The sequence below is a fragment of the Heterodontus francisci genome, chromosome 43 (assembly GCF_036365525.1).
Source record: "Heterodontus francisci isolate sHetFra1 chromosome 43, sHetFra1.hap1, whole genome shotgun sequence".
Taxonomy (NCBI): Eukaryota; Metazoa; Chordata; class Chondrichthyes; order Heterodontiformes; family Heterodontidae; genus Heterodontus; species Heterodontus francisci.
In genome coordinates this window covers 27345950-27366665 of record NC_090413.1, presented here as the reverse complement: position 1 = coordinate 27366665, position 20716 = coordinate 27345950, and the positions used below count along the sequence as shown (strand labels likewise).

General features: G+C 46.6%; 1 protein-coding gene across 1 annotated transcript in view; it reads left to right on the top strand.

The window, feature by feature from the left end:
• The window catches only part of LOC137355764 (voltage-dependent P/Q-type calcium channel subunit alpha-1A-like), a 644715-nt gene that overhangs the window by 320335 nt on the left and 303664 nt on the right, over nucleotides 1-20716 (top strand). Inside the window, exons 6-8 of the mRNA XM_068021264.1 lie at nucleotides 2328-2419; nucleotides 3174-3335; nucleotides 7066-7244. Of these exons, the coding sequence (XP_067877365.1) occupies nucleotides 2328-2419; nucleotides 3174-3335; nucleotides 7066-7244 (433 nt within the window). The remainder of the gene's footprint in view (nucleotides 1-2327; nucleotides 2420-3173; nucleotides 3336-7065; nucleotides 7245-20716) is intronic.

Below are 20716 nucleotides of genomic sequence, written 5' to 3'. Positions count from 1 at the left end.
TTTAATAGGAAGAATGGGAAGAGGCAATATAAAGTTAAGGATAGAATTCTCAAAGGGGCGAAGGAACAGAGAGACCTGGGGGTATACGTGCAAAAATTGTTGAAGGTGGCAGGGCAGGTTGAGAAATTGGTTAAAAAAGCATCTGGGATTCTGGGTTTTATAAATAGAGGCATAGAGTACAAAAGCAAGGAGGTTATGATGAACCTTTATACAATTCTGGTTCGGCCTCGACTGGAGTATTGTGTCCAATTCTGGGCACTACACGTTAGGAGGGATGTGAAGGCTTTAGAGAGGGGACAGAAAAGATTTACGAGAATGGTTACACGGATGAGGGACTTCAGTTATGTGGATAGACTGTAGAAGCTGTGTTGCTCTGCTTAGAAAAGAGAAGGTTGACAGGAGATTTGATAGAAGTGTTCAAAGCCATGAGGAGTCTAGACAGAGTAGATAGAGAGAAACTGTTCCCTTTGGCAGAAAGGCCAAGAAACAGAGGACACAGATTTAAGGTGGTTGGCAAAAGAAGTAACGATGACAAGAGACAAAACTTTTTTACGCAGTGAGTGGTTCAGACCTGGAATGCACTACCTGAGACTGTGGGGGAGGAAATTATAATGGTGGTTTCAAAGCCACTCTCTCATGGTGGCATAGTGGTAATGTCACCAACTAGTAATGTAGAAGCCCAGGCTAATGCCCTGGAGACATGGGTTCAAATCCCACCATGGCAGCTGGTGGAATTTAAATTCAATTAATTAATTTAAAAAAAATTTTTGGATATAAAATTGGCTTGGTAATAGGAGGCAGAGGGTGGTAGTGGAGGGTTGTTTTTCATATTGGAGGCCAGTGACCAGTGGTGTGCCGCAGGGATCGGTGCTGGGCCCTCTGTTGTTTGTCATATATATTAATGACTTGGATGTGAATGTAAGGGGCATGATTAGTAAGTTTGCAGATGACCCGAAAATTGGTGATATAGTGGACAGTGAAGAAGGTTGTCTAAGGTTACAACAGGGTATAGATCAACTGGGAAAGTGGGCAAGGGAATGACAAATGGAATTTAACGCAGACAAGTGTGAAGTGATGCATTTTGGGAAGTTAAACCAGGGCAGGACATATACAGTGAATGGCAGGGCCCTGGGGAGTGTTGTTGAGCAGAGAGACCTTGGGGTGCAAGCACATAGTTCCCTGAAAGTGGCAACACAGGTAGACAGGGTGGTGAAGAAGGCATATGGCATGCTGGCCTTCATCGGCTGAGGCATTGAGTACAAGAGTTTGGACGTCATGTTACAGTGGTACATAACGTTGGTTAAGCCGCATTTGGAGTACTGTGTGCAGTTCTGGTCGCCACACTACAGGAAAGATGTGATTAAGCTAGAGAGGGTGCAGAAAAGAAAGATTCACAAGGATGTTGCCTGGTTTGGAGGGCTTGAGTCACAAAGAGAGATTGGATAAGCTGGGTCTGTTTTCCCTGGAGCGAAGGAGGCTGAGAGGGGACATGATAGAGGTATATAAAATTATGAGAGGCATAGATAGGGTAGATAGCCAGAGTCTGTTTCCCATGGTAGGGGTGACTAAAACTAGAGGGCATAGATTTAAGGTGAGAGGGAGGAGGTTTAAAGGGGATCAAAGGGGTAAATTTTTCACACAAAGAATAGTGGGTATCTGGAATGAGCTGCCAGAGGAGGTGGTGGAGGCAGGAACAGTAGCAACATTAAGAGGTATCTGAACAGGTACTTGAATGAGCAAGGCATAGAGGGATATGGAATTAATGCAGGCAGGTGGGATTAGTATAGATAGGCATTATGGTCGGCATGGACACGGTGGGCCGAAGGGCCTGTTTCTATGCTGTACGACTCTATGACTCTATGACTAAAAGGGAATTGGATAAGCAGCTGAAGAGAAAAAAACTGCAGGGCTACGGGAAAAGGGTGGGGGAGTGGGATTAATTGAATTGCTCATGTAACGAGCTGGCACGGACACAATGGGCTGATTCTGTGACGTAACCATTTTATGATTTTATGATTCTATGAACCTGGATATGATGTCTTTCCACCTACCCACAAATTCATTACCATAAGAGAAGACTAGCTGCTTACACGAGGAACTGTAACCTAACATGAGTCTGAGCAGTTAAGTTATGCAAGAAAATAGAGAGGAAACTTTTTGCTGAGATGCAGCACAGCCCCGTTGTGCATTGTACAGGAACAAGGTTCTTTCTGTGTTCTGTGGCCTGCATAGAACTCGAGGCAGATGCACAATAGAGTGCGGGAGTACAACTCGTGTGTTGTTGAATATAGGTACGTGACGTGCACTTTCTGTGCTTTCTTTTCCAGTATCGTTGCTACAACAGGGGCCGAATTTGATCTTCGAACTCTGCGTGCAGTTCGAGTCCTCCGACCCTTGAAGCTGGTTTCTGGAATTCCAAGTAGGTATCACAACTGCTTTAAAAATAGTTTTTAAAGATAACGAAGCAGTAGATTTCAAGAATTATTCTCTGGTGAAGCTAATCCCCCAACATCTGTATTCTAAAGTGATGTACCATCGAGTGGTAGAATGTGGCACTGAGCCTCACACTAGCATTTGTGATGTAACCTGCTGGTATTTAATACTGACAATGGGGCCAAAATTTTACCTTCGGGCTGATTTAAGACAGGCAGAAAGTGACTGGAATTTAACTTTTAACTACCAGCATCATTTGAATTCTGCTGCATGACATTCCACCCATTTTGGATCTGACCTTTGGGAAGGGGCTGTTGGTGAGATCTCATTGCAGTGGAGCCTAACATTTTGTGTGGAGCCCAGAGGAGCCTAGCCCATATAGAAAGGTAAAAACGTAGTTTTTCTTTTGGCTTCTTTGCTGCTCAGGCCTCAGTTAAAACTGATGTCATCAGGACCTGACACACATGTGCAAAGATGGACCTTGTCAACTTTGGGTGGGTTGATTGGGTTAAAATTCGTAATGTTGGGATCCTGGTGGCTTTCCAGTAGTTAATGAGCCTGGGCGATTTTGCCTGCCAACCTGCCTGGTTTTCACTGAAAGTGTTCCATTTACCAGAACTAACGTGTTTCATTTTAGCGAGCAGGACGATCACACCAAACCACAAATGTTGGAAGGTAAAATATTTCCTAGGCATGATTTACAGAAAATGGGAGCTAATTGGAGTTTCTTTGTATTTCAGGTTTACAAGTCGTGCTCAAGTCCATCATGAAGGCAATGATCCCCCTGCTTCAGATTGGGCTGCTACTATTTTTCGCCATTCTCATGTTCGCTATCATCGGATTAGAATTTTACATGGGCAAATTTCATAAAGCGTGCTTCGATAGCAACAGTACGTTTGTGTGTCTGAAAGTGTACAGGTAGAAGTCTGGATGAGGCTGCAGTTTATTCCAGATTTTTGTGAATCATAAGAATGAAAAGCGAATTGTCATTGGATTAGCCTGTAAACCCTGAGATTAAATCACAGCCGTATCCTCATGTTGTTTGAGTTTTCTAATGTGTACTGTTGTCTTGGGGAGTGCTAATGAGAAGAAAATGAACAGCTAATATGGTACTGAACTATATAGAATAGAAAGGTATCAGTTTTGTTCCCCTATGTGCTGATCTTATTCAGGGCGACAGTTGGAAGGCATAAAAATGCTACCTTGCTGATTTGCTATGAAGGGGGATAAAATCAACCTGCTGCGGTCCATGACCAGGATCCAGTGATCCCTGCTGGAAAATGGACCTGTGTGAAATGAGGATAGGGGCTGGCTTGGCCATGATGCCCCCCCACCTCTTGGAGAGAATTGGCCACTAATTCCGTCTAGGCTCACACACGAGAAATAGGCCACCTGTCAGAAGTCCTAGAGGCTTGCCAACACATGTCAACTCTACCCAACGAGACTTCACGACTTCAGGAGGGGAAGGGGGGAGCAATTTGAATATAATGCTTGGTATGAGGGATATGGTGATATTAAAGGTGGATGGGCTTAATCTCTTAAGCAAAGGAGGTTTGTTTGGCAAGATTATCCTGTTCCTAGAAATACTTTCTTTCTTAGAAACTCTGATATATTGCATATGTACACACATACATAGATATAGATATATAATTCCTCGATTCCATGCTTACCATCTGATCCAAGAGCTGACCCCAAGCATATATTACAATAATGCACATTATACAGAATGGAGAAAAATTCAAGCCAGGCCTATTACCTGCTTGGAAAAGCTAAACACAGATAATTCCACAACCTTCCCTGTTGGTATTGTCTTAATGACAATTATCTGTGCAACTGCAGTTCAGTCTGAAGCATCTCTTGTTTTATCTGCATCTTCTACCTGAAGACTAATTAATTTAAGGGTATCTAATCATACATTAATGTGTTCCACATCCCTGCCTGTACATCACTTCCTTTCTTCTACTTGCATTGAACCTGTAGTTCAATTGACAGTGTTTAGAGTCATACAGTTATGCAGCACAGAAACAGGCCCTTCGGCCCACTATGTCTGTGCAGGCCATCAAGCCTATCTGTTATCCTATTTTATTTGTATGCTATGGCATTTCAAGTGCTTATCTAGATACTTCTTAAATGTTGTGAGGGTTCCTGCCTCTACCACCTCTTCAGGCAGTGCGTTCCAGAATTCCAACCACACTCTGGGTGAAATTTTTTTTCCTCAAATCCCCTATAAACCTCCTGCCCCTTACCTTAAACCTATGCCCCCTGGTTATTGACCTGTCTGCTAAAGGAAAAAGTTTCTTCCTATTTACCTTATCAATGCCCCTCATAATTTTGTATACCTCAATCAGGTCCCCCCTCAGCCTTCTCTGCTTTAAGGAAAACAACCCTAGCCTATCCAGTCTCTCTTCATAGTTGAAATGCTCCAGCCCAGGCAACATCCTGGTGAATCTCCTCTGCACTCTCTCCAGTGAAATCACATCCTTCCTATAGTGTGGTGCCCAGAACTGTACACAGTACTCCAGCTGTGGCCTAATTAGCATTTTATACAGCTCCATCATAACCTCCCTGCTCTTATATTCTATACCTCAGCTAATAAAGGCAAGTATCCTATATGTCTTCCTAACCACCTTATCTACCTGTGCTTCTGCCTTCAGTGATCTGTGGACAAGTACACCAAGGTCCCTCTGACCCTCTGTACTTCCTAGGGTCCTACCATCCATTGTATATTCCCTTGCCTTGTTAGTCCTCCCAAAATACATCACCTCACACTTCTCAGGATTAAATTCCATTTGCCACTGCTCTGCCCATCCTGTCGTCCTGTAATCTAAGGCTTTCCTCCTCACTGTTTACAACACCACCAATTTTCATGTCATCTGCGAACTTACTGACCATACCTCCTATATTCACGTCTAAATCATTAATGTACACTACAAACAGCAAGGGTCCCAGCACCGATCCCTGTGGTGCACCACTGATCACAGGCTTCCAATTGCAAAAATAACCCTCAACCATCACCCTCTGCCTCCTGCCACTAAGCCAGTTTTGGATCCAATTTGCCCAATTGCCCTGGATCCCATGGGCTCTTACTTTCTTAACCAATCACCCATGCAGGACCTTATCAAAAGCCTTACTGAAGTTCATGTGGACTACATCAACTGCCTTACCCTCATCTCCACATCTAGTCACCTCCTCGAAAAATTCAATCAATTCCGTTAGACACGATCTCCCCCTGACAAAGCCATGCTGACTATCCTTGATTAATCCCTGCCTCTTCAAGTGGAGATTAATCCTGTCCCTCGAAATTTTTTCCAATAGTTTCCCTACCGCTGATGTTAGACTCACCGGCCTGTAATTACCTGGTTTATCCCTGCTACCCTTCTTGAATAGTGGTACCACAATTCCTTGATCAGATTCCAATCTGTAACACCTTCTAAGTAATCCAATGTTTTATAAATGACCAGAATGGCTCAGTTGGATTCCAGTCTGTAAATTACTCTTAGATATACTTTATTCTACATGTAAATCATCTGAAACCCTTTGCTCAGATTCCGGTCTGCACTCGCTCTGAGGTATCTGTTATTCAATATAGATTCCACCTAAAGCTTGGGTCTCTAACTCATTACCAAGTATTCGTTATAATGTATGTAGACGATCTGAACCTCTCGGTGGGACTTGAGTCTGTAACTCAATACTGACACTTGCTGGTACATGCATATGTGTGGGCACCGTTTGGGTTAGGTTTGACACCATGCATCGTCAAATAGCTTATAAACATTTACTGTCTGACCTCACGCATGAGGAATGGCATCTGCATGAGGTACCAGAATGCAGTAGGTATCCAACAGACTGTGTTCAGCAAAAATCAGCGCCTCCAAAAGAGAAGAGGGGAAAAAGTGTGAAGAAATAGTTAATGAGCTTGTTAATACTAATTTGGTCAACTTTCAACAAATTCAGTGCTCTCAGTTCAGTCCTGGAGAGATGTGTATTGAAGCACAAGTGGGTTTACTGCACTGGAACATTAACCCTGTTACCCCAGAGACCTGGGGTCCATTCATCCCTCTCTCTCTGAGAACTGGGGAGGTCTCTTAAGTGCTGTTTTGTATTGACAAGTAAAAGATAGCAATTAGTTGTTGCAGGAAGTCAAGCTCTATATTGTAATTTGAACACTTCCCTACAATTTTGTGATGTACAGATAGTCAGGTGCCTCCCATGAAAGCCATTATAGAGTGTGCTACCTTTCAGTAATCAGAGTAAGTAATGAATACCAACAAGTCAGTGTAAGTATTTAATCTTTCCAAGAGTTCTGCTGGTTTATGTGCAAAACAATGGAGAGCTAAGGCTCACTGCCAGTATGAAATATAATCACAGAGAAAAATGGATAGTGGGGAGTTAAAGGCTGGAATCTGACCGAGGGCATCAAGCGATACTGTATATTGTAAAATGAATGAAGCTAAAAGAGGTTTGAACTATCATAAGAAACACAGCATTTTTTATTTATTTATCTGTCTCTTGATGATCCATGTGGCTTTGATTGAATCCGGAATGAAATGGATCAATCTGTTTTGATTGTGATATTACAGTATATTTGAATTCTAAATGTAGATTGTCTTGTTCACTTATCAGATGAAATAGTGGGTGAGTCTCCTTGTGGGACTGACTTACCCGCTCGAATCTGTCCGGTTGGAGTCAACTGTACTGAGTACTGGGAAGGACCAAATTATGGAATTACACAGTTTGACAACATCCTGTTTGCTGTACTGACTGTGTTCCAATGCATCACCATGGAGGGCTGGACTGATCTATTGTATGATGTGAGTAACCAGAAGCCAATATTGTTTTAGTCTTTCAAGTAATTTTAATTTTAGTCTGAGTTTTGGTCTTGTCTCTGGACCTCAAATTTTTATCATATTATTTGTAGCCTTTGGAAGAAATGTAATCCTAGTTTTAGTTTTTTTTTATATTTACATTTAGTCTCGGAAAACCATTGCCAAACATAATTTTTGCTCTCCATGTTTTTTTCCCTAATTTTCTCAGGCTTTTTTTTTCAAGATTCATATGATATAAACTTTTTTTAAAATTAACTTGTGATCCAACAAATGAAGAGTTTTTATATTTTTATATACTTTAGTGAACAAGTTGAGTTAGTCAGAGGATGTGCAGTTTTAAGAGGCCAAGAACATTATACAAAGTGAAGTGGAATATCGATTTGTGCCCCTTTCAGGCTCAAAGGGAGAATTATTCTTTGAATGAATACATGGGCCAATTACAAGTCAGATTGCAGATGAAACTCCAGGGTTTGCTTGGTTGGGAGCTCAATGAATTGGAGGCAATGTGGAACAATGTTCCCGGAGACCAGGAGCAGAAACCTTTAAGATTATTTTGCATCTATAAGAGAGCTAAGTGCACAAGTAGAAAGTGTCGCAATAATCCTAATTGTAAGGATGGTTGTTGTAAAAGTTTAATCCTGCCTACACTAACATCCAACTTGGAGCTGTTCAATTGTTTTTAGTTTGTTTTAGCTTACTTGGAAGAGGTTACGAAAATATTTTTTAAAGATGATAATTAGGACATGGAAAGTCCCAGCAGAAACAGTGGTGGAAGCAGAATCCATAGTAGCTTTTAAAAAGGAAGTGGATGAAATTGGAAAAAGAAAACATTGGAAGAGTATGGGAAAAGGGCAGGGGCATGGGACTAAGTGGACTACTCATTCAGATAGAAAAATGAAAATACTGTGGATGCTGGATATCTGAAATAAAAACAGAAAATGTTGGAAATACTCAGCAGGTCTGGCAGCATCTGTGGAGAGAGAAATGGAGTTAACGTTTCAGGTCAATGACCTTTCATCAGAACTGGGAAAAGTTAGAAATGTAATAGGTTTTAAGCAAGTGAACGGTGGGGGGGAAGGTTGGGAAAAGGAACAAAAGGGAAGGTCTGTGATAGGATGTAAGACAAGAGAGATTAAATGACAAAAGGGTTGGTGGTGCAAGGCCAAAGGGAGTGGTAATGGGACAGGTGAAGAATCAACAAATGTGTGTAGAGGAGGTGCGAATGGCAGATTGTTCTGCGGACTTCCCTTTTGTTCTTTTTCCCATCCGTTCCCCCTTTCACTTGCTTAAAACCTATTACATTTCTAACTTTTCCCAGTTCTGATGAAAGGTCATCGACCTGAAATGTTAACTCTGCTTTTCCCTCCACAGATGCTGCCTCACCTGCTGAGTATTTCCAGCACTTTCTGTTTTTATTTCAGATTTCCAGCCTCTGCAGTATTTTGCTTTTATTTCCTCTAATTTAGAATTAAGGTTTCTAACTTAGGTATTTAAATATATATATATTTCACAATAACATGATTAAAATAGTGTATAAAATTCTCCTTTGTGTCTTTGAATACCTTTATTAATGTTTTTGCTCGAAGGCCCCACCCGTTATCAAAAATCTCGGGTTGGAGCTTATATCTTGTCTAAGATATCAGGATTAATTTTAACTCTCTGCAGTGTCTGCAGACATGAGTTCATGGCTCCATTCCTGCCTGCAGTGTGGGGAATTACAACATGCATCAGTTTGATTCTCTTTGTGAACTTGAAAGTGTATCTTTCCTCAGGCTGTAATAGTATTGCAATATGTTTTTTGAAATGATTTCAAAGTAAGCTGGAGGATGAATTTTAGAATCTTTTTGAGTTGAAATTTTACAGGAAAGCTATGATGAATTGTTTCTTTTCTACAAGAGAATCTGGCTTCAAGAGACAGAGATGGAGGGACTTTTATATTTTATTCATATTGAGAATTTGAAAAGAATGATTGTTGATATAAAGATTTATTTATGCATCAAAACAGTCTATTTGGGCTGAAATGTATCAGTATGCTGTATCAGTATCCACGGCAGTGCGCTATGAAGGTGGCGGCCCTCTGACATGGAAGTACCTCCGCCGAGCCCCCGTGATATTACGCGCGGGGGCTCATTTAAATGGAGGCGATGGAGTGGCCGTCCCTGATGACGTAGAGGGGTTGGCCACCGTGTCCCCAGCAATGGCATCCGGCACCATGGCGCTGGTGCCAGCACCATTTTTAAAGGGTTTCAAGCCCTTCAGTGACTTTTTAATATTTAAAGGTCCCGGTCTCAAATAATAAAAATAAAATTTTAATTCAACTTTAAATCCCGCCTCACAGCTGATCTGATAAAATTCAGCCCTTTCTGTATAGCAGGTAAGGGGCATAATAATTATTTCCTTTCCAACAACCAAACCAAATTAGGAAAAAAGTGTTTTCTGTCTTTGGACAGATACGTCTTTTCACATTCTTTCACTGCAGAAGTGCACTCTCCTGACTTCCATTCTTACTTCCAGCAGTGCACTCTCTGACTGTCAGGTCATTGAGAAATGCCTCCGGAGACCAGCTAATTGTAAGGCTGAACTTAACACGGCTGTCAGAGGCGGCTATGGTAGTGTGGAGAGATGGAGAATCACAACGGAACTGTCCGCCTGGAAATCCGCCATCCTTATGATGAGAGTTTTTTTTTAATTCATTCATGGGATATGGGTGTCGCTGGCCAGGCCAGCATTTATTGCCCATCCCTAATGGCCCTTGGGAAGGTGGTGGTGAGCTGCTTTCTTGAACCACTGCAGTCCATGTGGGGTAGGTACACCCACAGTGCTGTTCGGGAAGGGAGTTCCAGGATTTTGACCCAGCAACAGTGAAGGAACAGTGATATAGTTCCAAGTCAGGATGGTGTGTGACTTGGAGGAGAACTTGCAGGTGGTGGTGTTCCCATGTATTTGCTGCCCTTGTCCTTCTAGTTGGTAGAGGTTGTGGGTTTGGAAGGTGCTGTCGAAGGAGCCTTGGTGAGTTGCTGCAGTGCATCTTGTAGATGGTACACACTGCAGCCACTGTGCGTCGGTGGTGGGGGGAGTGAATGTTTGTAGATGGGGTGCCAATCAAGCGGGCTGCTTTGTCCTGGATGGTGTTGAGATTCTTGAGTGTTGTTGGAACTGCACCCATCCAGGCAAGTGGAGAGTATTCCATCACACTCCTGACTTGTACATGTTGGACTGACTTTGGGGAGTCAGAAGGTGAGTTACTCACTGCAGGATTCCTCGCCTCTGACTTTCTTTTGTAGCCACGGTATTTATATGGCTACTTCAGTTCAGTTTCAGGTCAATGGTAACCATCAGGATGTTGATAGTGGGGATTCAGTGATCATAATGCCAATAATGTCAAGGGGAGATGGTTAGATTCTCTCTTGTTGGAGATGGTCATTGCCTGGCACTTGTGTGGTGCAAATGTTACTTGCCACTTATCAGCCCAAGCCTGGATATTGTCCAGGTCTTGCTGCATTTCTACACGGACTGCTTCAGCATTTGAGAAGTCGTGAATGGTGTTGAACATTGTGCAATCATCAGCGAACATCCCCACTTCTGACCTTATGATTGAAAGAAGGTCATTGATGAAGCAGCTGAAGATGGTTGGGCCTAGAACACGACCCTGAGGAACTCCTGCAGTGTTGTCCTGGAGCTCAGATGATTGACCTCCAACAACTACAGCCATCTTCCTTTGCGCTAGGTATGACTCCAACCAGCAGAGAGTTTTCCCCCTGATTCCCATTGACTTCAGTTTTGCTCGGGCTCCTTGATGCCATACATTGTCAGATGCTGCCTTTATGTCAAGGGCAGTCACTTTCACCGCACCCCTTGAGTTCAGCTCTTTTGTCCATGTTTGAACCAAGACTGTAGTGAGGTCAGGAGCTGAGTGGCCCTGGCGGATCCCAAACTGAGCATCACTGATCAGGTTATTGCTAAGCAAGTGCTGCTTGATAGCACTGTCGACAACACCTTCCATCACTTTGCTGATGATTGAGAGTTTACTGATGGGGTGGTAATTGGCTGGGTTGGACTTGTCCTGCCTTTTGTGTACAGGACTTACCTGGGCAATTTTCCACATTGCCGGGGTAGATGCCAGTGTTATAGCTATACTGGAACAGCTTGGCTAGGGGCGTGGTAAGTTCTGGAGCACAGGTCTGCAGTACTGTGGCCGGAATATTGTCAGGGCCCATAGCCTTTGCAGTATCCAGTGCCTTCAGTTGTTTCTTGATATCACGTGGAGTGAATCGAATTGGGTGAAGTCTGGTATCTGTGATGCTGGGGACTTCAGGAGGAGACCGAGATGGATCATCAACTCAGCACTTCTGGCCGAAGATTGTTGCAAATGCTTCAGCCTTATCTTTCACACTGATGTGCTGGGCTCCCCCATCATCGAGGATGGGGATATTTGCGGAGCCACCTCCTCCAGTTAGTTGTTTAATTGTCCATCACCATTCACGACTGGATGTGGCAGGACTGCAGAGCTTAGATCTGATCCATTGGTTATAGGATCGCTTAGCCCTGCCTATTGCATGTTCTTACGCTGTTTGGCATGCAAGTAGTCCTGTGTTGTAGCTTCACCAGGTTGACACCTCATTTTGAGGTATGCCTCGTGCTGCATTGAGGAAACTGGGCCTGCGTTCTCTAGAGTTTCGAAGAATGAGGTGATCTCATTGAAACTTACAAAATTCGTACAGGGTGTGACAGGGTGGATGTAGGTAGGATGTTTCCTCTGACTGGCGAGTCTAGAACCAGGGGACACAGTCTCACAAAAAGGGGGAGGCCATTTAAGACTGAGATGAGGAGGAATTTCTTTACTCAGAGGGTGGTGAATCTTTGGAATTCTCTACCCCAGAGGTCTGTGGAAGCTCAATCATTGAGCAGGTTCAAGACAGAAATCGATAGATATCTAGATCCTAAGGACAGCAAGGGATACGGGGATAATGTGGGAAAGTGGCATTGAGGTAGATTAGCAGTCATGATCTCATTGAATGGCAGAGCAGGCTCAATGGGCTGAACGGCCTACTCCTACTCCTATGTTCCTATGTGATGTCAGTTCTGGATTTTGTCAGTGGCGGGAAAGCACGATGGCTGCACTGTTGCTGCAGTGCAATCAGAAGCTACTTGAAATTGCTGCAATGCTGATTTAAATATAATTAATTCTGATTTAATGATTGGGCCTCGATTCAGTGATGAGCGGGCTGCACTCATGTGCCTTCAGATTCACGAGTGTTAAAACCTGGTGGTACCGAGGCGAGAGGCCACATTGCCACGATGGGAACGCAGCCTCGAGCATTGCTACATAGGAGAAGAGAGGGGTTCCGGAGACTGTGTTACTGCATGCTCTGCAAGAGGGTCCTGGGTCTGGGGGGCTCTGCAAGAGGGTCCTGGGTCTGGGGGGCTCTGCAAGAGGGTTCTGGGTCTGGGGGGCTCTGCAAGAGGGTTCTGGGTTTTGGGGGCTCTGTAAGAGGGCCCTGGGTCTGGGGGTGCTCTGCAAGAGGGTCCTGGGTCTGGGGGGCTCTGCAAGAGGGTCCTGGGTCTGGGGGGCTCTGCAAGAGGGTTCTGGGTTTTGGGGGCTCTGCAAGAGGGTCCTGGGTCTGGGGGTGCTGCAAGAGGGTCCTGGGTCTGGGGGTGCTGCAAGAGGGTGCTGGGTCTGGGGGTGCTCTGCAAGAGGGTCCTGGGTCTGGGGGGCTCTGCAAGAGGGTTCTGGGTTTTGGGGGCTCTGCAAGAGGGTCCTGGGTCTGGGGGTGCTCTGCAAGAGGGTGCTGGGTCTGGGGGTGCTCTGCAAGAGGGTCCTGGGTCTGGGGGGCTCTGCAAGAGGGTTCTGGGTTTTGGGGGCTCTGCAAGAGGGTCCTGGGTCTGGGGGTGCTCTGCAAGAGGGTGCTGGGTCTGGGGGTGCTCTGCAAGAGGGTCCTGCGTCTGGGGGGCTCTGCAAGAAGGTTCTGGGTTTTGGGGGCTCTGCAAGAGGGTCCTGGGTCTGGGGGGCTCTGCAAGAGTGTTCTGGGTTTTGGGGGCTCTGCATGGGAATCTAGGGTCTGGGGGGCTCTACAAGGGGATCTGGGGTCTGGCGGGGTGGTGCTCTGCAAGGGGGTCCTGGGTCTGGGGGGCTCTGCAAGAGGGTCCTGGGGGCTCTGCAAGAGGGTTCTGGGTTTTGGGGGCTCTGCAAGGGAATCTCGGGTCTGGGGGGGCTCTGCAAGGGGGTCCTGGGTCTGATGGGCTCTGCAAGGCAGTCTTGGGGGCTCTGCAAGGGGGTTAAGTGTGAGTTGGGGGGTCCAGCATAGGGTTAACAAGCTGCTGTGTGATGTGTTTTGGTTGCTCACACTGCTGGAACAGAGGTCGGCCTCTGAGGTCCATCTGCGACTCTGCCGAGAGAATTGTTAGAATCTAAGTTGCCAAGGCAGGGTTCTCTCTGCATTGACAGTACTCTGCAGACCCACAGGTCACCTAGCATGGGTCTCATATACCGTGTATTTCTGGATCCCTGCGGCGTGATGCAGTGCTTCCGAAGGAGGGAGGGACAAGGGGCTACTGGGCTTGGCTGTGAAGCTCCATGACGAGAGCAACAGCAGTTGGCCTTGCCACGAAGGGCTCACCAGCACCACAGAATGTACCGGATTCAGAGCAGATACCTCCAAATGCCTGAGCGTTACCGTCAACGAAGACTATGGCTGTCCAGGGAGGCTGTCACCAGGGTAATATGGCCTGCTACAGGACGAGTTACAACCAATGGGATTTGGGGCTCACCCTATGCCAGTGGCCCTGAAGATCACAGTTGCATTAAACTTCTACGCATCTGGATATTTCAGGGATCCACTGGGGAAATGTGTGGGGTCTTCCGGGCAGCTGCCCAACTCTGCATCAAGGAGGTGACCAATGCCCTGTTCAAGAGGGCCGGCAACTATGTTCGCTAAAGGACTGACCCTGACAGTCAGGCCGAGAGGGCCAATGGATTCAGGACCATCGCAGGGATTCCCCAGGTGTGATAGATTGCACGCATGTGATAGATTGCATGCACGCATCAAGACTCCTAGGGATCAGCCAGCCATCTTCATCGACAGCAAGGGCTTCCACTCAACCAACATGCAACTGGTCAGTGACCACTGAAAGCCTTTCCTGCAGGTGTGTGCCCGCTTCCCAGGAAGCAGCCACGACTCCTACATACTTCGAGTCCCAGGTGCCACCACTTTTCAGGGCCCCCGCTCACCTTCAGGGATGGATTCTCGGAGACAAGGGCTACCTATTGTAGAAATGGCTTCTCACACCTGTGAGGAACCCTCACAGTGCAGCAGAGGAAAGGTACAACAATTGCCACGGCTCTGCCCGAGTGACCATCGAGCAGGCCATTGGGCTACTGAAGATGAAATTCCACTCTCTCAATCGATCTAGTGGAGCCACGGCGAGGGTATCGTGGTGGTCTGCTGTACTCTACACAATCAATTAGCGCTGCAAAGGTGGGGAGGCCTTACATGACGGGGAGATGCCCGAGTTACACATCCATCGATGAGGAGGACGCAGAGGAGGGAGAGGGGCAAGCAGCAATGGATAATGAAGACTCTGCGCTGGAGGCTGGACCGGTTGTGGCATGCAAAGGAGGCAAGAAACAACATAATAACTTGCTTACAGCCATCCTGATATTCATTCACAGAGTCAAATTAAGGCTCACCTTAATGCATGAACTCTGTTGCCTTCTTTCCATTTGTGTTGCCTGTCTTGTGAGCAGCTGCAATGCGCACTAGTGCCCATGGGAGACCATATGTTAATGAGGGCTGCCATCACATTGGCAAGTTAATGAGGACATTGGCATTGCCCTAAGGGGGAAGGGGAAATTCAGCAGCTCACAATGAAGGCATAATGACACATGGCTTTCATACAATGATGGCTAATGATTTGAACAAAGGAACTTTTAATTAATGATGATGAAACATATGAGTTACACCTGTGAGACTCAAAGTATGGCTAGGTGTTTGTGGGTGCTCCTACGTGGTGTGATCCCTGTGACAGCAGCCAGGCTAGAAGCAGGCTGCTGATCAGACTGCCCTTTGACCAGTGATGACTTTGGGAGGCGTCATCTAGTTGCCTGAGGCCTGGAAGGTCCTGGCTGCCTGAGGGTGTCCTGGACTGGTGCAGGACTCCTTAGGCGTTGTGATTGCTGGAACTGAGTATCACTGACAGAGGGGTAGAGGAGCTGGTGTCCACACTTGGAGTGCTCTGAGTGGAGCCCCTAGCTGTGGAGGCCAGCCTCTCACAAGAACACAAGAAACAGGAGCAGGAGTTGACCATATGGCCCATCGAACCTGCTCCGCCATTCAAAACGATCATGGCTGATCTTAGGATTCAACACCACTTTCCTGTCTGTTCGCTAGATCCCTTGATTTCCTGAGAGACCAAAAGTCTGTATATTCCAGCCTTAAATATCTTCAATGATGGAGCATCCACAACCCCCTGGGGTAGAGAATTCCAAAGATCCACACCCTTTGAGTGAAGTAATTTTTCCTCATCTCAGTCCTAAATGATCGGCCCCTTATCCTGAGACTGTGAACCCGTGTTTCAGATTCCCTGTCCAGGGGAAACAATCTCTCAGTGTCTACCCTATCCAGCCCCTTTAGAATCTTATATGATTCAATGAGATCATCTTTCATTCTTCTAAACTCCGGAGAAAACAAGCCCAATGTACTTAATATCTCATCATTGGACAACCCCCTCATCCCAGGGACCAATCTCGTGAACATTTGCTGCACTGTCTCCAATGCAGGTATATCCTTTCTTAAATGTGGAGACCAAAACTGCATATGGTATTCCAGATGTGGTCTCACCAAAACACTGTACAATTGTAGCAATACTTTGTTATTCCTGTACTCCAATCCCCTTGCAATAAAGGACAACATGCCGATTGCCTTCCTAATTGCTTGTTGTATCTGCATGTTAACTTTCTGTATTCCTGTACACGCACACCCAAGTCTCTTTGAACATCAATACTTACAAGTTGCACACCTTTTAAAAAAAATATTCTGCTTTTCTATTCTTATGACCAAAGTGCATAACTTAGCACTTCCCGACATTATACTCCATCTGCCACCTTGTTGCTCACTTACTTAAATTGTCTATATCTCTTTGTAGCCTCTCTGTGTCCTCCTCACGGCTTACCTTTCCACCTACCTTTGTATCATCGGCAAACTAGATACATTACTCTCTGTCTCTTCATCCAAGTCATTGATATTAATTGTAAATAGTTGAGGCCCCAGCACTGATCCTTGCGGCACATCATTATTTACTGCCTGCCAACTTGAAAATGCCCCTTTTTTCATTATTCATTCATGGGATGTGGGCATCGCTGGCTAGGATAGCATTTATTGCCCATCCCTAATTGCCCTTGAGAAGATGGTGGTGAGCTGCCTTCTTGAACCGCTGCAGTCCATGTGGGGTAGGTACACCCACAGTGCTGTTAGGAAGGGAGTTCCAGGATTTTGACCCAGCAACAGTGAAGGAACGGCGATATAGTTCCAAGTCAGGTGGTGTGGCTTGGAGGGGAACTTGCAGGTGGTGGTGTTCCCATGCATTTGCTGCCCTTGTCCTTCTAGGTGGTAGAGGTCGTGGGTTTGGAAGGTGCTGTCTAAGGAGCCTCAGTGCATTGCTACAGTGCATCTTGTAGATGGTACACACTGCTGCCACTGAGCGGCGGTGGTGGAGGGAGTGAATGTTTGTAGATGAGGTGCCAATCAAGCTGGCTGCTTTGTCCTCTATGGTGTTGAGCTTCTTGAATGTTGTTGGAGCTGCCCCCATCCAGGCAAGTGGAGAGTATTCCATCACATTCCTGACTTGTGCCTTGTAGATGGTGGACAGTCTTTGGGGAGTCAGGAGGTGAGTTACTCACCACAGAAATCCTAGCCTCTGACCTGCCCTTGTAGCCTCGGTTTATATATGGCTACTCCAGGTCAGTTTCTGGTCAATGGTAACCCCCAGGATGTTGATAGTGGGGGATTCAGTGATGGTAATGCCATTGAATGTCAAGAGAAGATGTTTAGATTCTCTCTTGTTTGAGATAGTCATTGCCTGGCACTTGTGTGGCACAAATGTCACTTGCCACTTATCAGCCCAAGCCTGGATATTGTCCAGATCTTGCTGCATTTCTACACAGACTGCTTCAGTATCTGAGGAGTCACGAATGGTGCTGAACATTGTACAATCATCAGCGAACATCCCCACTTCTGATCTTATGATTGAAAGAAGGTCATTGATGAAGCAGTTGAAGATGGTTGAGTCTAGGACACTACCCTGAGGAACTCCTGCAGTGATGTCCTGGAGCTGAGATGAATGATCTCCAACAACCACAGCCACCTTCCTTTGCGCTAGGTATGACTCCAACCAGTGGAGAGCTTTCCCCCTGATTCCCATTGACTCCAGTTTTCCTAGGGCTCCTTGATGCCATACACGGTCAGATGCTGCCTTGATGTCAAGGGCAGTCACTCTCACCTCACTTCTTGAGTTCAGCTCTTTTGTCCATGTTTGAACCAAGGCTGTAATGAGGTCAGGAGCTGAGTGGCCCTGGCGGAATCCAAACTGAGCGTCACTGAGCAGATCATTGCTAAGCAAATGATGCATGATAGCACTGTTGACAACACCTTCCGTCACTTTGCTGATGATTGAGAGTAGACTGATGGGGTGGTAATTGGCCAGGTTGGATTTGTCCTGCTTTTTGTGTACAGGACATACCTGGGCAATTTTCCACAATGTCGGGTCGATGCCAGTGTTGTAACTGTACTGGAACAGCTTGGCTAGGGGTACGGCAAGTTCTGGAGTACAGGTCTCCAGTACTATGGCCAGAATGTTGTCAGGGCCCATAGCCTTTTCAGTATCCAGTGCCTTCAGTTGTTTCTCGATATCATGTGGAGTGAATCGAATTGGGTGAAGACCGGCATCTGTGATGCTGGGGACTTCGGGAGGAGGACGAAATGGATCATCAACTCGGCACTTCTGCCCACTTGTTGCTTCCTGACTGTTAACCAATCATCTATCCGTGTTAACATATTAACCCCCAACTCCATGAGGCCTCATCTTACCAATTAACCTTTTGTGTGGCACCTTATCGAATGCCATTTGGAAATCCAGGTATACTGCATCTACTGGTTCCCTTTATCTACCCTACTAGTTACATCCTCAGAAAACTCTACTAAATTTGTCAAACTGGATTTCTCTTTAGTAAAATCATGTTGACTTGTTCTAAGCATACTGTACTTTTCTAAGTGCATTGTTAAGACTTCCTTAATAATAGATTCCAGCATTTTCCCAACAACTGATGTTAGGCTAACTGGCCTGTAGATCCCTGTTTTCTGTCTTCCTCCTTTCTTGAAAAGCAGTGTAACATTTGCCAACTTCCAATCTGATATGACCAGTCTCGAATTTAAGGAATTTTGGAAAATCATAGCTAGAGCATCCACCGTGATTGCAGCTATCTCTTTTAGAACCCTAGGATGTAGGCCATCAGGTCCTAGAGATTTGCCAGATTTTAGTCCCTTAAGTTTCTCCAATACCTTTTCTCTGCTGATATGCATTTCCTTAATTTCCTCACTCTTTTTAGCCCCTAGGTTACTGTCTATTTTGGGTATGAAACTTGTGTCTTCCACTGTGAAGACAGACACAAAATATTTGTTCAGTGCCTCTGCCATTTCCTTATTCCCCAGGATAATTTCTCCTATCTGTGCTTCCAAGGGACTAATGTTTACTTTAAGGCTGTGTTTGCTGACAACGCAACCACTAGGGGGCTCAGTACTAGCACATGCGCAAATGCAGCCTCTTCCACTGAAACGTCAGTGTCTGCGACATTCAGGCAGCTGCCAGGATTAAAGATGGCGCTGCTCAATTTATCACAGAAAAACAACTTCAATCCGAAAATCCCCACAATGGCTGCCATCGCCACTTCCATCTCACTCCCAATAGTCCCCTGCTCCCTCCTGCCATTGTGCTTCTCTCTATCGGTCCCTCCTGCGCCTGTCTTCTCACAGCTGCCTTCCCTTAAGCACTCGCTACAGCCTCACTGTTTCTCCCCCTCCCTCAGCCGCTCGCTCCAGACCTCGCCACTGCTCCCCCCTTCCCCTTCCCTCGGCCGATTGTTCCCCACGCCTCGCTTCCTGCCTCCCCCACCCACCACCCCACTCTCTGGCTGCTTGTTTCCCGCTTCCCCCACCCCCCCCCCACCACCCTCCTCCTCCAGATGCTAGCTCCAGCCTGCACCACTTCCCTCCTCTCAGCCACGCTCCCACGTTTGATTGTTCTCCATCGCCCGAAGAAACAAGGCGGGCCACATGGGGTGACGTAGGAGGGGAGGTGAGGTGGGGGATGGGGAATGGCGAGGTCTGAAGCGAGTGGCAGAGGGGAGGAAGCAGCTGGTGGGGAGGAGGGGGGAAGGGGAGAAAGCGTCGAGGCCTAGAGCAAGTGGCCGAGGGGGGAGAGCGGCCAGTGGGGTGGGAGGGAGTAGCTGAGTGGGGGGAAGCGGACGGGGGGAGCGAGTAGCTGAGTTGGGGGGATCGAGTGGCGGGGATCGAGCTCCAGCCTCAAAGTGCCCAATTCAGCCACTCAATGACGTTGGCATTGCGCGATGATGTTGGCATGGCGGGATGACATTTTCCCACGTGTGCACCAATTCGTCCTGGCAAGATGTAAGCCGTGCATGTGTAGCATCTTACTGAGAGCAGGAGACCGTTTGCGCATGTGCGCAGCTTGGAGCACTCTGATGATGTTGGTGTGCCGCTACGTTGTCAGGAGTCACATTGTTACTTTGACTACTCTCTTCCTTTTGATATATCTATAAAAGCTCCTCCTCCCTATAAAGGCTTGCTTGAGCCTCCCTGCTCACCAGAGATAGACCGGGAGCGGGAGAAGTCTCCAGGCTCCTGTTCCTTCTCTCGCCTTGCCACTGCTGCGTTGAGCTCATGGCCAATGCTATGGTGTGCAGGCCTGCGTGCAACTGTGGGATCTGGCTCTCCATGAGGGTCTCCACCATGCGCTCATAGGCCTGAGACATGGCAGCAGTCATGGCATAGATGGACTCTTCCATCGTCTGCTCAAGGCTGCACGTGGCCTCTGGCATCTCTGCCAGATGTTGCTGTACCATTCTCTGCAACTCCAGCATGCTCTGTGCTGTTGACACCAGAGGCTCGTCATGGGCCTGGGGCTCAGCACGGGCCTGGCCACCCACAGTCCTCCAACTGTCGGAGGCCTCGGCTGTCCCAGACTCATCCAGCTGCTCGGGCGCGTGTGCAGTTCTCTCACCAGCTTGTGATCCTGATTCTAAAGCCGAGCAGGTACCCACCGAGGTGAAAGTATCTGCGCTGGTGGAAGGCGCAGGAGTGTCATGGGACAGTGCATCCTCTGAGTGCTCCTTCTCCTCAGAGGTGGACGATTGTCCCCTTGTGGCTGCAGTCTCCTGCGCACGCCTA